Source organism: Alosa pseudoharengus, unplaced genomic scaffold, assembly GCF_046254945.1.
Source record: "Alosa pseudoharengus isolate Yale_2024_CS ecotype anadromous, Long Island Sound unplaced genomic scaffold, YU_APseudo_1.1 YU_APseudo_1.1_scf_10, whole genome shotgun sequence".
Lineage (NCBI taxonomy): Eukaryota > Metazoa > Chordata > Actinopteri > Clupeiformes > Clupeidae > Alosa > Alosa pseudoharengus.
The window spans coordinates 13748850-13765274 of record NW_027468565.1 but is presented as its reverse complement, the minus strand read 5'-3'; the positions used below and the strand labels follow the sequence as shown (position 1 = coordinate 13765274).

The window sequence follows — 16425 nt, the reverse complement described above, 5'->3', positions numbered from 1 at the left end:
AAGATGTATTTTCAATCATTTTTATGTATATAAAATAATGTATATTTTGAAAAATAGCAAAAATCTGCATGTTGCCCACAGGCAACATTGTACCGTTATGGAATCAGAATAGGCCATACGTGATAGAATTGAGGGAATGTAGGGGATTTTTTACTTATTGTAATGATTTTTACTACTTTTAATTTTAATAAACAAATTTCATTTAAAGAAGCACTATGCAACAATTTTAGCAAAAATGACCTTAATTATGCAGGTTGAGAGTCGTTCTGATGGTTCTACAACACTTTCTGGATCGTTTGGTGGGTGCTTCGTCTCCCCCTATTGCTTCTCCGTGGAAAAAACGAATATGCAACTTTCTGGACCCGGTCCGGGTAAATCCTGATGTGACTCAGCGGAAGTATCCAATCGTGCCTCGAATATGTAGTGACTATTTTTAAGCAGGAAAAACATTACAAAATGTTTTTCCCCATTCAGATCATAATGCGTATAGAGGGTTCAATACCTTGATTGGTTAGGTTTATCTAATAATATTGCTTTCAGAGGCATTTATCCCCGTTTGGAAACACGCCCTATAATCGCATCCCAATGGAGCGGTACCAGACTCAAATTCTGAATAGAATTGAGTCTGGCTACGTCAGGCTAACAGTTATTGTCTACAGTTATGATGCAATACTTAGGGAAGTATTGTATTAGTATTCACAATTGTGAATTGATAGGGTTCAGACATCTGGTACAACCTACAGGCAGAAAACATTCGGGTTGATTTATAAGCATCATTTATTTGAACATTATTTTCATAGCAGAATATTTGAAAAAGATCTGTACAGAAAAGTCATGGTAGTAATAATATTATTAGGTTATCATTAATTGCTCAATACTTCTCTCAGGTTTTTACATTTTACATGATGTTAGGCAATGTTGATAAATGCAGTGAGCACTGAGTAAGTAAGTGACTGAGTAAGTAACTATTGAGTTTCTCTGTCTCTCAAACTCTGCCCCCTGTAGAAGACTTTTTAAATGATCACATCAAAATGTTCTCTCTTGAGTTTCTTGTCCACCTACAGTACTTGTCTACAGTATTAGGCACTTGATGATCAGGCAGAGGCTGAGGAACATGATGATGGACAGACAGGAGAAGTGCATGGAAAGAGCAAACAGCAGGTCACCCAGGAGGCCGTCTGCGGGCGCTGGCTGCAGGCCAGATGTCTGCGGCATCTCGCAGTAGATTCCTGTCCACCCCTGGTAGCACTGGCAGGTGAACTTGTGCTTCATGTCCAGGATGTCGTGGTTGTTGAGGTGGCCACTGACGTGGAAGCGCGGGCCGCGGGCACCTGGGCTGCGGTGGATGTGGAAGAAGCGTGGGTTCAGGTGCAGGAGGGCCCCAGAGTCCAGGCTCTTCCGTACACACTTGCCATTCTTCTTGCACAGAGCTTTGCTGCACAACTTGGCGGCAGATGTCACGTTAATGACATAATGGCCAAGGGGACCGTCAATGTATTTCTTCACTGTCAGGCAGTTCCTCTGTATTTAAATGCAGAAAACAGTATAGTTGAGGTTCTTTCAGGGTTTTTACACATATTCGAAAGCAATAGTGGAAACAGATATCTTGCGCATTTGAATTACTGCTATGGCTATAGAGGTGTGCTCACATAACCACAAATTGAGGGCTATGTTTTGAGAGCTTTGTAAGTAACAGAGTCATTTGTACATGTTACTACAATTAGATGGAATCAGAAAAGGACGTTCTTCAGAGGTCTGTTTGCATCAGGCACACATAATGATAGCAGAAAAAACTTCGGCTGGTGACCAAGAGATAACGGCTCCTTGTTGTTACATAATCCTACTTTGTTTGGTGATAGCATAAACAGCAGTGATTTGCGTACACAATTTAACTCTACAGCCAATTTGACTCTTGCTCACATGCTCAAGGAGAGACAGCGTGTTTGTCATGACCCAACATGTGCGGTCTGCTCCAAGGTTTTTGGCATTCATTGGTATTTTGGCCTTTGAGGAATATGAGCAAGTAACTGGCGAGATGGGTTTGTTTTGATGTGATGCTCCTGTTCACCTTTCTTGGCTGGCAAACCAAACTGGTAGAAAATGCAACTTTCATATTTATTCAGTTGTATTTATGTATCTGAGATTATAACTTGGTTAGTGTGTCAGACTTTTATCATCAACATTTCAGAACCTGCTGTTGTGCAATCTGCAATGTTCCTTCCATTCCAACTAACACCATTTTCATTTGTCTTTAGTTCCTGATAATTATCACATCACTGCCACCAAGTTAGCTCAGAGATTCAGCCTTTTAATGATTTTCACCTTTTGAAAATGTTATATCAAAACATACCAGACAATTTCATAAATCCCCAGAAGTAAGTCTTCTCTTAGAGTCTCAACACTAGTGCTTACAGAAATTGTAGCTGGACAAAATCCAGGAAAATTCTAATAGTACCATATTTTCTTGCAAACGACTAGTGGGTACACAAAAGACTGGTGGCTTCCTTTCATAGAGGTAACTATTGCCATATGGTGAATGTGGAGCAGTCCATGCACTCAAAGTCACTTTAAATATGTAACTCTCTCTCTCTCTCCTCTCTCCCTTTCTCTGTCCCTCGTGCTTTTTGTAAACAGGAAGAATCCTAGCCCACAAAATAAGCATGTATCCTTACAAAGCAGCCACTGTCATATCCCCATCAGACAAAGTCCACACAGAGTGTCATCAGCCACAGTGACACTGGGAAAAGGCCTATTTCAGGAGTTCTGTATGATGACATTTCAGTGGAAAGTATCTTTAGCTTGCAAGTACAGTATTCAACATTCTGCCAACTTGTAGAGACAATGTATGTGTCAAGTAACTATTTGGCAAAGCTTAGGAATGCTACACTCCTTTAAATGCACTTTAAAATGTACCATTTTACTTTGATTGTAAACAACTTGAATATAATCATCAAAACATTGAATATAATCATCATTAATGGAATATTCTGTAAAAACGTTTTTGGATGGATTGTACAATATACAGTAGCATCAGACATATTTGACCTTATACGTTGTTGTCTGTACTTCTACTGAAATGTGCACATATGTGTACAAGCACAACTGCTAAGAAACAGATCTGGCCATAATCTGATATGGATCACTGTCACCTGGTATCTGGGAAACCATGTGGGAAAGAATCTGCAGATTCTGTTGTTCATATTCTGTCTCTGCCTCTCCATGGGAATGTGTTTTGCTGCTGTTAAAAATGTTAAAAATGCTAATGTGCGACAATCAAGACCCATCCAACAGAAATCCCACACCAACACACAATGCAGCTACTCAAAACCCAAGCCAAAAGCAATGTAGAATTTATGAGAAAAGTCTTCTGTGTCCGAATGATTTACTAAATTCAGTGGAATGTCTTCCATGTACAACTGACAGTCAAAAATCCACAAGTCTCATAATTTTGTTTATACAAGGTCATTAGTGAAACTTGCCAAGTAAGCAGCTTCTCGAGAATAATGTCAATATAGTTGCCAAAAAGTCATGTTTAACCATTACTATACTATTACTATAATCTGTTGTTTTTGCAAACGGAAAAGAATAGCTCGTCAACAACTACTATGAATGCCTCCTCATTTCAGGACTCTACAGTACAAAACTGGCAAGTGGGCATTAGTATTTTTAACTTGATAAGTTCAACATGGAAAATAGTGATTTGAATAATGAATGATAATGTTATTTTTGAAGGAGAACATGTTTTGTGAACTGATTAAGAAACAGATCAGTACTGACTATTACTGTTTATCTATTGACATCCCGTGTATTGGACAGCAATATGCATACTGCACGTGCCACAATGAACACATCTGAACTGGTCTGAGTAGATTGTGACTAACTTGGACTATGTTGAGTTGGTATGTTCATACCTCAGATCTGGCGTACTCTGAGGAGCCCCAGAGGACGACTCCTGAAGCTCCCAAAGCTGCACTTTCTCCAATGGTGTGGACCAGGTCACTCTGGGAAAACAACCACAGTTTAGTAGAAGCAGGTGTGGGGGCACTTTCACTGTTTCCATAATAGTTACATGAAAGAGTTTTTGTATTTGTCTAGAGTTAATGTTGCAAGCAAGCTCTAAAATCAATACAAATCTAATGATGTGTAGTAGCACAGTGTAACATGTGACATTACAGACATTATATTCACTCAGCTGTTTGATTACAATTATGTTAGGTCACTAACCATGGAAATCATTTAGAGTTTTGTCATAAGAAAACCTGAAATTCATAATGATGTACAATATCAAACACCTTACACCCCTTTGGGGATGAACAAAGTAATCTATCTATCTATCTATCTACTGTATATATCTATCTTAAACACATGAACAGTGGCAAAAATAAAAACAGAACATGTAAAAGCATCATGAAATCAATTGGTTGGTGGGAGAGTTTACACAGCTGTACTGTAGCCGCCAACATGTGACAGTAATTATGACACCCTATCCTTTCAAAAGCCCTCAGCCTTGCATAATGAACATTCTGAAGTGGTCTGGACAACATACACCTCCACTTTACAAAATGTTCTGGGTAAATATGCTCTCCTGCCGTATATCACGGCATTCCTCTCATAGCTGCATGACAGCTGAGTGTTTCTCCCAGTCCAGGGAGGCACCTGAAACTTGATAGTTTTAAGGAGTTGCAGATTTTACAGCAGAGGTTGTCAGTCAGACCTCTCCCCGTGGTGGGCCAAAGTCAATGTAGGCGTAGGCCATGTCTGGGTAGACATTCAAGATTAGGTGGTCTGGAAAATTTCAATGTGATAGTCTACATTTTCAATAAAAACAAGACAGCATTTTGCTTGAAGCTATACATTATTGTGAAGATTTAGTCCCAAGCAAGATATATTATATATAATATAAGAATATTACTATTTTAAACAACCCTACCTCAGTGAGGACAACAAATGTATAGGCATAGAAGGGCCTAGAGTAGACAAACACAGGCAGGGTGAAGTCATTGCGTGCGATTGAAGCAATCCTCATGGCCTCCTTAACACGATAGTGCACAAACTTGACCGTGTTGGGTGAGGACTTGAGTTCGTAGTCCAGGTAGATGGAGGGGTAGAGGGCAGTGCTTTCCCTCCAGAGCCACATGAGGTGGTCGTTGCGCACATGCTCCACGTTGGGGCACTCGCCCGTGTAGCGCTGCGGGTGCTGCTTGTAGCCGTAGTTGTAGCAGTCGGGGAACAAGTAGAAGCCCCAGAGGCCGTGCGGCCGCCTGCTCTCGGCCAGCTGCAGCGTGGTGTTCATGAAGGCCTGGCCGGCCCGCTCGAACAGCTCCTTGGCCTCGTGCTCCACCTTGCTCTGGGGCCAGTTGGGGTGGGTCCTGCGGGTCAGCTCCTTGGACTTGTTCCGGTAGATGTCCTTGGAGCCCCAGTTGCGCACCCACTGGGGGCGCCAGTTCTCCCAGTCGATGACGCCCAGGCCGCGGAAGTCCTTAAAGGGGATGAGCTTGTCGATGTCGGCGCGAGCTTTGCTCAGGTGCTTGGTGAGACTCTGGTTTTGCGGGAGGCCGCCGTTGACGGGCACCCCGGCACTGGTGTAGTACGGGTAGTAGCCCAGGTGGCTGTGGTAGAAGATGGTGACGTTGGGGCCGCTCAGAGTCTCGTTGTGATTAGCCACTATGTCAAAGACGCTCAGATCGAGGTCCACCTTGAAGCGCAGGCGGCACGACTCCGTAGGGGCGTTCCACACGACCACAAACGGCCGATGGGGCAGCAGCGGGGCTCGGGCCTGTTTCAGCTGCTCTCCCAGCAGCACGCCCACGTGGGCAAGCCAGCATACAACAACCCAGCCGGTCAGCCTCATCACACTGGGGGGGGCATGGGTCAGCTAGCGCATCCCATCCAGAGCACCATGCAAGACAAGCAGACAGCAGAGGAGAAGCATGAGAGCAGGCGTACACTAGTGAACACATTACAGGGTTCACTTGGCAGGGATAATCAAAAGGGCCGCCAACACAGAAAAGGGAGTGAGGCTCATTGAGCTGTCCTGCTCCAGATTCCACGGGACAATGCTGCTCTATTCTCAGTGTTACCGCCATTGTGCTTTCCCTGACCAGCTGCGTGAATTTACCCTCATTTCTGACATAACATGTACAATGGAATAAACATACACTACCGGTCAAAAGTTTGGGGTCACTTCGAAATGTCCATTCCACACCATTATAGACAGAATACCAGCGGAGATCAGTTGCATTGTTTTGTTTTAATCAGGGTAGCAGTTTTCAGATTACATTATGTACTTTCATGCATGGTACTCTGTCTATAATGGAGTGGAATGGCAATTTCTAAGTGACCCTAAACTTTTGACCGGTTGTGTATGTAATATACAGTTTTTTGGAGAGGTCTTGATGATAATTTGGATATTTATGATTTCCAAGTTTATGATGCAAAATGGATGAATAAATGACAAAGTGATGATCATTATTATAATTTTTCTTATTGTTGTTGCTGTTGTCATCAGCATTGATAGTCGCCATGTAGCAGAAACAGTATTATAAGCTTAGTTAAGTTTTATTGGGGCTAAAAAGAGTAGTACTACAAACACCATTATAAATGTTGTCATTTCCTTTGTCTGACTGCTCGTTAGAGTCAGACGCTGATCTTCTCATATACAAAACGACTGCGCGTCCCCTCCAGCCAGACCCCCCCAGTATTAAGGCCTATTCTGTTCTATGTTGGATAATCATGGAGCCCATCACAGGGAAACCATGGCTCTCATTCTCAGGATATTTGGCCACAGTGGTTGCCACTAGGAGAGACATGGAAAATCAGCAGCAATTTCCACTCACCACAAAGCCCTGAGTAGGCTAGGAAAACCACTCACACGGAGCAGAGAATCGGCACAGAAGTGCTCTCTTTTGCCTTTCAACTTGGTTCTGTTTCTCAGAGCTGAAGTAGATGCTTAAATGTGCACAGCTGCATTTATGAAACATATATGTCATACTGATTTTTTTTTAAATAATAGTGAGAGATAGTTGCTGAATATTCTGAATATTAAAGTCTCATATATGTTCAACATAAGCTTCCACTGATAATATCTGGCACAGTGGTAATATGGATATTAAAGTCAAAGATTTGACGTGTCTAAATGTTAATAGCATACGGATGTAGGCACAGTTTGATGTCTTACAGTGTATTGTGCCAGTGCAATGGTCAAGAAAGTCAAAGCCTTGCCCAAAAGCAACAAGAGTGCTGAAGTCATCTCCTCAAACCATAACCATCCACCATGTTTGCCACAAAAAAGACCCCCCAAAAAACAATGTCTGAGACAAACTGACAAAACCTCCCTGTTTGAAGTTGCATTTTCCACCAAAAGTCTAAACTATTGAAGTTACATTTAAGCCAAGCTGAACTGATTGAAACCATATGAACTGGGAGATGAACTCTGTGGTCTGAATCTCGGAAACTCTTTTCTGTGACTTTGTGCTGTGGGAGATAATCAACTTACGACTCAATGAATCATACTTTCAAAAGGAAATCTTCTAATTATGTATAATAGTGCTTAATATATAATCCATATGGTGTTTCTGCATACTATACTCACAAAAGCATTTGTTCACAAACATGTTTTTTTCAGGTTCTCCTTTCATTAAATTTTAATCACTTTTCTTCTTCAGCAATAACTCTGCTTTTCACATCATCCCTTAAAGATCACTAGACCGATCTCCAATTACTCCTAGCGGGGAATTCTATTGGATCAATAATTCTGTCATAAACTACAGTCACACGTATAGTAATTTATATATTATATTATACTAATAAGTCATTATCACATATGACTAGAAATGTTTGTTTCACATTATGAAACAAACATTTCACATGACAAAATGAGAGAAAACACATTGCACTCATAATGTCAATACCTCAACTAATTCTGAGGTTTTCCCGAAAATGTGCATTTAGGTCATGTTGTGTTTACTGTGTGTTCAGACCCGCGTGAGGTGAACAGACTAATCAGCCACATGAAATTGACATCTAAAGTGAGACCTCAGTACCTCCCACAGCGTTGGTTAGAAGAAATGAATCATCTGTTGTTGACCTTGGACAGGACATTTGGTTAAGTCAGCATTTGGCGAGAGGAGTTCACTCTTCTTGTAAAATGCATTAAAAAGTCCCCCTGCATGTTTTTGATTGTGTGTGTGTGTGTGTGTGTGTGTGTGCCAATGCTTGTTCAAGTGTGTGCATTCTTGTTTGTATGTCCTCTTGACCTTATGTGAGAGACCACTTCCATGCTTGTATGTGCACATATACAATTAAGTGTAAGCTCAGCTATGTCTCTGTACCACGACTACAGCATGATTCTAAAATGTCCTGTGGGTCAACCTTGAGGTGCCAGTGGTATTGGCATGTGCTTTGGATATCAGTTAGAAGCCAATTAATTTAGGAAAATGGTGAGCTTGGCAGCATTTCAGTTCTCATTAATTGGTTCTTGTTGCTATAAATGGCTAAAATGTTGGGCGGACACAGACTGTTTGAAGGGCAGGAGCGGAAAAAAAAACCCAGACAAAATAAGGGCACCTATCACGACATGCCCCAACCTCACTTAAAAAGCTACAATGTATCAAGTAGGATGAAATAGTGTTCATCCTTAATGAAAATGAACACTGCGTCATTAGGCAATCCAGACTAAAAGTAGGACAAGCCTTCTGATAAAACAAACAGTGAACTAAAATAATAAAATTGTTAACTTTCTCCAAACAAATATATTTAGCTGAACATAATGTTACATGACAGACTGAGGTGTTGGTAGGCTAGACCTACTCTGGGAAAATGGGGGTGAGGGTTCACAGGTAAAGAAAGTGAAACAAAAATCCAAAATGTGGATCTTGATCTCTCTTTACCATTATGAGCTAAGCGTGAGGTTTGCTGGTTGACCAGCTTCTTTGACCACCCTATGATGGTTGACCTGCTAGACCAGCGAAAACATACCTTCAGTTGGTTTACCCAGCTTACGATGGTAATTCAGCTGGTTTTGCTTATCGTTCCACCTCAAGCTGGTCATTTTAGCTGGTGTTGCTGGTCTACATTGCTGGTTTAACTGGCCATGCCAGCTTATGTTGGTCATTCTAGCAAACCAGCATGACCATCTTAAACCAACAATGTCAAGCTTGGCAGGCTGGTCACCAGTATGACCATATTACACCAGCTGTATCCTACACGACTGGCTGGTCACCAGCATGACCATCTTACACCAGCTGTATCCTACACGACTGGCTGGTCACCACCATCTTACACCAGCTGTATCCTACACGACTGGCTGGTCACACCAGCATGACCAGCTTCCTCAGATCTCAGATGGCCATGCCAGCATGACCAGCTGGTGGCCCAACCAGCTACACCAGCAAAGACCAGCAAGAGCTGGAAGAAAACCAGCAAATACCAGCTAAAATAAGCTGGTTTCTAACTGTTTTTTTCAGCAGGGAAATTATGGCTTGAAATGGCACTCCAGAGAGGGCACTGAAATTTTTTTCTCACGTAAAGGCCAAATACAGTAGGACACTACACACACACACACACACACACACTCACACACTCACACACACACACACACACACACACACACACACACACACACACACACACACACACACACACACACACACAGAGATACCCTTGCTGGTTGTTCATCTACAAACAATCAGTTGTGACCTCAGGTCAAGTGTTTTTTTCTGCCTTATTTGATTTTTAATGAGATGCTTCAGCCATCTGAGACCAGCTGTCGTGTCGTGTTTCACCACCTAATGACTTTATCATACTGTATGTACAAAAGTGTCTGTCATGGAAACCTCTTTGAAACGTTGATCCTATACAAATACGCAATTATATATGGTCAGTTGACCTATTTCTGGTTATTGCTTGCTTACTCTAACCCTCTCTCCCAAACAGACGTTACAAACAATTGACAAAAAGGGTATCAACATTCTGTACTGTTCATATGGGCAATTCAGAGATTACACTTTCAAATTTATTTTCAATACCAAAACATTTGCAAATTACAACTTGAATTGGTTTGAATAGACCCTGCCTAATAGCTTTGATATTTGATAGATTCAATCAAACTAAATTGATTCAATTTAAAAGTCAATCAAACTGCATGCCTTACGAAGCCTCTCATTCCCTTATTCTTATTGTTAGTGTGCGCTTACCTTTCCACCTGTGGCTGTGTGAGAGCCAGTTGTCCAGAGGATGTAGGCGGATCCAGAGGAGTAGCGCTGTGCTCTGCCAGGTTTCCTCAAGGATGCTCTACAGCGGAAAGAGATAGTGGCAGCCGCTGCCTGGGAGGATGCATGGCTCTGCCGATGCCCGGGGCCCTGCTCCTTTGGGAGCCACTTTCCCACGGTGGACACATTTGTTTGGAGTGGCCATGGAGCTCCTTTGTTTGGATGGCTCCTCCTCACTGACCTGCCAAGCTCGGGCGAGGGAGATGGGCACACACTGGCCTGAGGGAACGCTGTCTCCATCAGAGCTCACAGGACACACAGCAGGGCATCAACAAACACAGTCTGAGTCTCCCTTCACTTTCAGCAGTCAACAATCAAACAGGTCCCCTGTCAGGGAGCCATGACTCAGATGCAATTCAGTTGGAAAAAATTGCACTCACACTACTCTCTTTGGCTTCATTTTAGTCATGCAATGCAATTATACATGCATGCAAATTAGAACTTATGCAAAAAGAATAAAGGCAGTATAACCTGGGCTAGGAAAACTGCTAGGATTCAATGATTTTTGGTTGCTGATTGGCTTAGTGTAAGTAATGTTATTTAACATATGAACATGGGTAAATTAGTGTATGGTTATCTGCTTGGGTGTGAATGCAGAAGAAATCTGCAGGAAAAGCTGGAATACTTCTGTCTAATCAGCTCACATGTCCATAAGTCTGCAGGAGCAGCTGAGGAGAGATGTAGTCACCTGATGGGGAATCCAAAAGTCAGAGAATAAGAAATGCAACAGTGACAATGCTAATGTGATAGTGACAATAAACCGGCTGTAGTAGGAAACACAAGCTGTTGCATTTAGATTTGTTTTATCAGACGTATGGTCAATCATGCAGGACTGAACAAGTCATTTTATGCCTCTTCTCTTTACAAGATTTGGGTATAAGTATACATAGACAGGATTTGACATGAAACATGAGAAAGAGGTATATAAAAAAACAGCACTGCATGTCAATCTGATTAAATCAATTCAAGAATATAAAAGGAGAGGACCAGATTAAAAAATTGTTAACCCTCAGGATTAACATCTGAATGTGTTCAGTCCAGATAAACCCAGAAGACGTATATTGCAGGCCTGATTAGGGAAGGGGCTTGGTCTTACAGTAACAGTAACAACCTTGACTCGTAAGTTAAATGGAATTTTATGTGCCTTTCTGTACCATCACTTTAAAAGGCCTCACACCAAAACGCTTGCAAAGCACTCTTTGAAATGCTATGGAATATTATAACAGCTGGTGGTCCTATTATATCCACTAACAATTTTCAAATTCGTATTTGTGTTTGAACAGTTGTGAAAACACAGCTAGTTCCCATTTGTCCTTCGAAATGCAATATCATTGTTTTAACAGAAGGTAAATCGCACAAAGTCTGCTTTAACGGTTATATAAGTAGGATCAGGTATGAGATCCAAACATTTAGACTAGACGAGAGGGTGGGAAACAACATCCCCACACGCAAGTGTACCTTACAACCTTTTGGTAGATTTAGGGGGTGGGGGGTGGGGGGTGGGGGGGGGGTGGGAACACATGTGCTCTCTAAGCACATTCTAACAGCCAAAGTATTTCCTCATAAATGACTAGAGAGCAGGTTTCCCTGTTCTTTCCAGATTACTGATCTGTGACTTAGCATCTTGGTCAATTGCTGGCTGCCTTTATCTGATTCTGCTTGTCTCAGACACACGTAAAACCATATTCAGCTGTGGTAACACAGAAAGTGCTTACTCCATCAGTGGCCATAAGTGGTGGGTGGCACCATAGGCTGCTTCACTATGCATATGTGGCTGTCACTTTTACAGACATGTTATAACACTAGTTTACTGGTTTTAACTGGAAATCACCTTGGAAGAACCCCTGAGGCAGTGGTGAAAAAAACTCCCCGATTGGGAAAGACCATCATCATTTTTGTCTTGTACAGTTGGTTTTATTTAACAAAGTACCATCTTATTGAGATTAAATGTTTCACAGGCAAATGATTATGAAACAATAAAGGCCCAAGGAGCACAGGGTCAATTTAAACAAAACATGCAAAGAGAACAGCTGGTAAAATTATATTATTCAGCTTTTTGCCCATTTTGTGGTGAATATTTCTGAGATATTATAACATTCTCAAACACATTTTGACATACAGCCATATGAACACACATCATGGCCTCTAGCCACAGGGACAAGCACTGTGTGGTTTTGTGCTCCTATATTGAGGGCAATTATGTACTAGCCTACTACATTTTTTAAATCGGCAAAATCTTATTGAACTCAACTATGAACTGTGTGGAAGGCAGTTTCAGCATGTTAGATCTGAGCTGTACTGTGTATGTTATAAATGATGACATTTTAGTCCAGTTCTGTGTTTTATAATTAAATTGGATTATGAGGGGCTTCCAATACCCATCCCTTTTGGAAATGTGACCTACCAAATGTGACCTATATTAAACAACAAAATATTTTTTTCAAACACTGAAAAGGGTCAGAGAGAGTGTTTATTCCTCTTTTTTTGGATTTAGCGAAAAATTATTATTATTATTATTAATAATAATAATAATAATAATAATAATAATAATAAACGGCTGACTATAAAATAGTATAAAACAGTTTGTGATAAGTTGTTCTGGTGAAGAATATCTCTAAATAAATTTCTAAGAATACCTTATGTACTGATATAAACATCCACTATAATGGTGCATTACTGTTTAAATTGTAGTAATTGTTTACAACTATTATTTCTGTATTTTTTTTCTTATAATCCCCAAATCTTCTGCAGCAGTGTTCTGTAATGCGTTGAGCTCCTCAATAAATGTCACTTTAATTAGACAATAAGTTGTCATCATTTTAGACTATTCCAATGCTGTAACCTCAAGACAATTTCTGAAAAGAGGTGTTCAGACCTTTTCAGACCTGTTATGCGTGCTGCCATCTAGTGGTGAAAGGGATGAACGTCAAGGAGTGATAAGTGGGTGAAGGTGAAGGTTATTGAGGCCTTCAGATCCAATGTGCTGCACTCCGAAACCCATTATTTCCTATAGCTTGCATCGAGCAACAGGTTGTCACTGGATCGAGCAAGCACCATTGATCTTTGTTCAGTTGAACTGTTGAACTTTGACTGTGGCATGCTGTGGCAACCATTTTACACTGAACCCAGAGCTTGCAGTGCAATGCAAAATGCTTATCTAAAAGAGCTTTAAAGGAACTAACAGACCAACCAACACACCAACTTTTTGGGAAATTAGTTTATTTGCTAGATTATAGGATACATACTTCCAGGGAGCTGTCGGCTAACTGTTCTGTTCCACTTTCAGTGAATTTTGCTAAAACAGGTTAACGGTGTCCGATTGGGTTATTGCACACACAGAAGAGAAGGGTATGTATACAGTATATCCTCTTATCTAACTTTGGGGTAGATGGAAAAAATTATTTCTCAAAAAGTTGGAGTGCTTCTTTAAGGAGGGAGAGAAGCTAGATATATAGAAGGTACACAGCAGTAAAATTATAATCTGGTTATCAAAACTATTATTATTACCTTGGAACGATCAAGTGAGTCAAGATAACATAAATACACCTGAAGCACACTCTTAAATAAGCCTACACAAACACCGACAGATGGTGCCCTCCTGTGGCCATTTGGAGTTGGTGCAATTGTATTACAAGAACTGTTCTGATCTCCCTACTGATGGCTCTACTTCAGACTAACAATGCATTTTTGTCACTGAGTCTGTTGCATAACTGTCTGCCTGTTATCCAAGCATAATGAATGAACAAAAACAAAAGAGCTAACACTCATAGCCTCTGTCTTATTTCTATAGCTGATGAGATAGAAAAAGATGCTTACTGATTAAAAATGAATGACTGATGTGCCTGTGTAGTTGTAAAGAGAACGTACTGAAGCTTATAAGCAAGAAAATCCTGAATTAATTTCTTGAGAAAACGTCAAATGTTTTAACATATTAATGTTGTGCTGCACTACACCCAGAGGTTAAATTGGGCCGGAGCGCACCGGAGCGCAGCTCCGCCTCCTCAGGTCCACAACACACCCTGCCGGAGCTCAGCTCCGTCTCCTTCAGCACCAACCATTGTTATTCCACTAGAATTATTTTTCATCTCCTGCCAAATACATGGCATATGAGACTGAATAATTAGCAAGACTAGCCTAATATTGAACTTCCGTGGCCCAGTAAAATCTCAAGTTCAGGTTTAATTTCTCGCGGTGTACTGGTCACACAGATATCATACAGATATCACGTGAACGAGCGGAATCTAAGCTGTCCAATGATATTAACGCCAAGTGGCTGTGATAAATGGTTCGCGAGAAACTTAACATTGAACTTGTATGAAATGTAGACCTAATCATATTTGCATTCTGCACACATCTCTGCACAAACTCTAAACTCAACACAAGGCGAACCGTATATCACAATAAACAGCAGACCTTGCCGAATACGAGGATAACGCATACATCTGTAGACTACAACGCGGTTCCCGAGTAGCCTAATCTGTTTTTTTTAAATTGCAACACATTTCTACATGGTCTCCAACTTTGGGCCAAAATTATAATGTATTCTCATCTAAACTATTTAGCCTACAGTATGTCAGTAGAAACATTTCTGTAAATTGCTTAGCCAGAGTATCCCACCATCATGTTTGTTATATTGCCAGATGCTATAATATAGCCTAATATAATATAATATACTAATATAATATAATGTTTCCTAATGCCATGAATGCAAAAATATGAGGGAAAAAATCATGAGACGCAAATGTTTTTGTTCTTGATATAAAGGCTGTCATAACACATTGCATTTAAGCATTATCACATCTACTTCCCCAGATATGGGTAGCCCACACTGTCCTGAAAAAGGGAGATATAGCATGTATAGATGACCATTACAATGACCAATATGACTAGCTTAAGCCAACACAGGTTGTTCTGCTACAGGCTACTGCATAATTTCATGGAGTGCTGAAATGTACACCATTTTGACCATTTCTAAAAAGAAACTCAGAAAATATGCTTTGTGGTTGTGAACTTATTGCAGTATCATAACTATTCTGTGTCACACAGACTGTGTGTACACAGTTAAAACTCTGAACTGCAAAATACTACTACAGCACAAATATTTCCATCCATATATTTTATAATAATTTTATATAATATTATGTAATTATTAAGTCTAACCTCTGAATTTCTTTTGAAAGTGCACCAGATTGATGCATTTAAACGTTAAAATATACAACATTTTCTTACGGGGGAGCATGCCCCGGACCCCCCTAGGGGGGCTTGTGTCCCAGTGCAGTTTAGGCCTAGTGACACCCCTGATCTATAACGATGAAATGGACCCTGGAAGATGTTTTGAGGGGCGGTAGAGATTGAAGATGTAAACCCAGAAGTGTGCAGAATCAGTCATTTTGAAGTAGGCTATAGAACTATGCATTTAGTAGAAAAACCCTAAAGAGAGGCAAAACATTAAAGGTAAAAATAACAATAAAGTAGGCCAGGGATGGATTACTGCATGGGCCTACCGGGCCCAGGCCCAAGGGCCCAAGGGGTCAGGGGGCCCTGAAGCCCCCCCTCCCACATATGAGACAATAGTAGCCCTACCTTACATTAATACTGGAAAAAGAGCCCATTTGGTGTAAAAACACATTGTCATTTTACGACGCGATTTTGAATGATGACCATTCACCGTAAATAAGGGCTCCCCCTCCTTACAAAAGCCAATTTAACCACTGACTACACCACACTTGTTGCAGCAATACTGATGCTAAGTGCTAAGTCTCTTTCCTGCCCTCACCTGACATTAGGACACAGTCTGTCCACTTCTGTTCTCTTTTCTGCCCTCTCACTAGCCCATCATGCTAGAGCTGAGCTCTATTCTCGTGCTGCTTACATAAGAGAAAACACAGGGAGTAAAACACAGAGCAGCAGGACTGGGACTCTGCTCTCTTCTCCAGGTTTTTCAAAGCTCATATTTTCATATTTTCCCATAACGTTAAACTAAAGCACTGTTATTTGTTCATACCAAATATAGTGAGGGCACCATAGAATGTCATTAGGCTACCATACTGTATACCATACTTTTGGACAGTACTAAATGTTGTTGAGACCTTTTATCCTGGTAAGGTCACCTTACCAGGTGATCTTGTAATTTTGTTAACAATTACCAAATAGCCTA

At 40.9% G+C, this 16425-nt stretch overlaps 1 protein-coding gene across 1 annotated transcript; it reads right to left on the bottom strand.

Moving 5' to 3' along the window:
• Positions 1–1016: 1016 nt before the first annotated feature.
• On the bottom strand, positions 1017–5857 carry hyal6 (hyaluronoglucosaminidase 6). Its single transcript, XM_076300469.1, has 3 exons — positions 4931–5857; positions 3912–4001; positions 1017–1521 (listed from the first exon to the last, which is right to left on the bottom strand). The coding sequence occupies exons 1-3, from the start codon at positions 5849–5851 to the stop codon at positions 1072–1074; spliced, it is 1461 nt and encodes a 486-aa protein (XP_076156584.1). The 5' UTR covers positions 5852–5857; the 3' UTR covers positions 1017–1071.
• Between the last annotated feature and the right edge of the window lie 10568 nt (positions 5858–16425).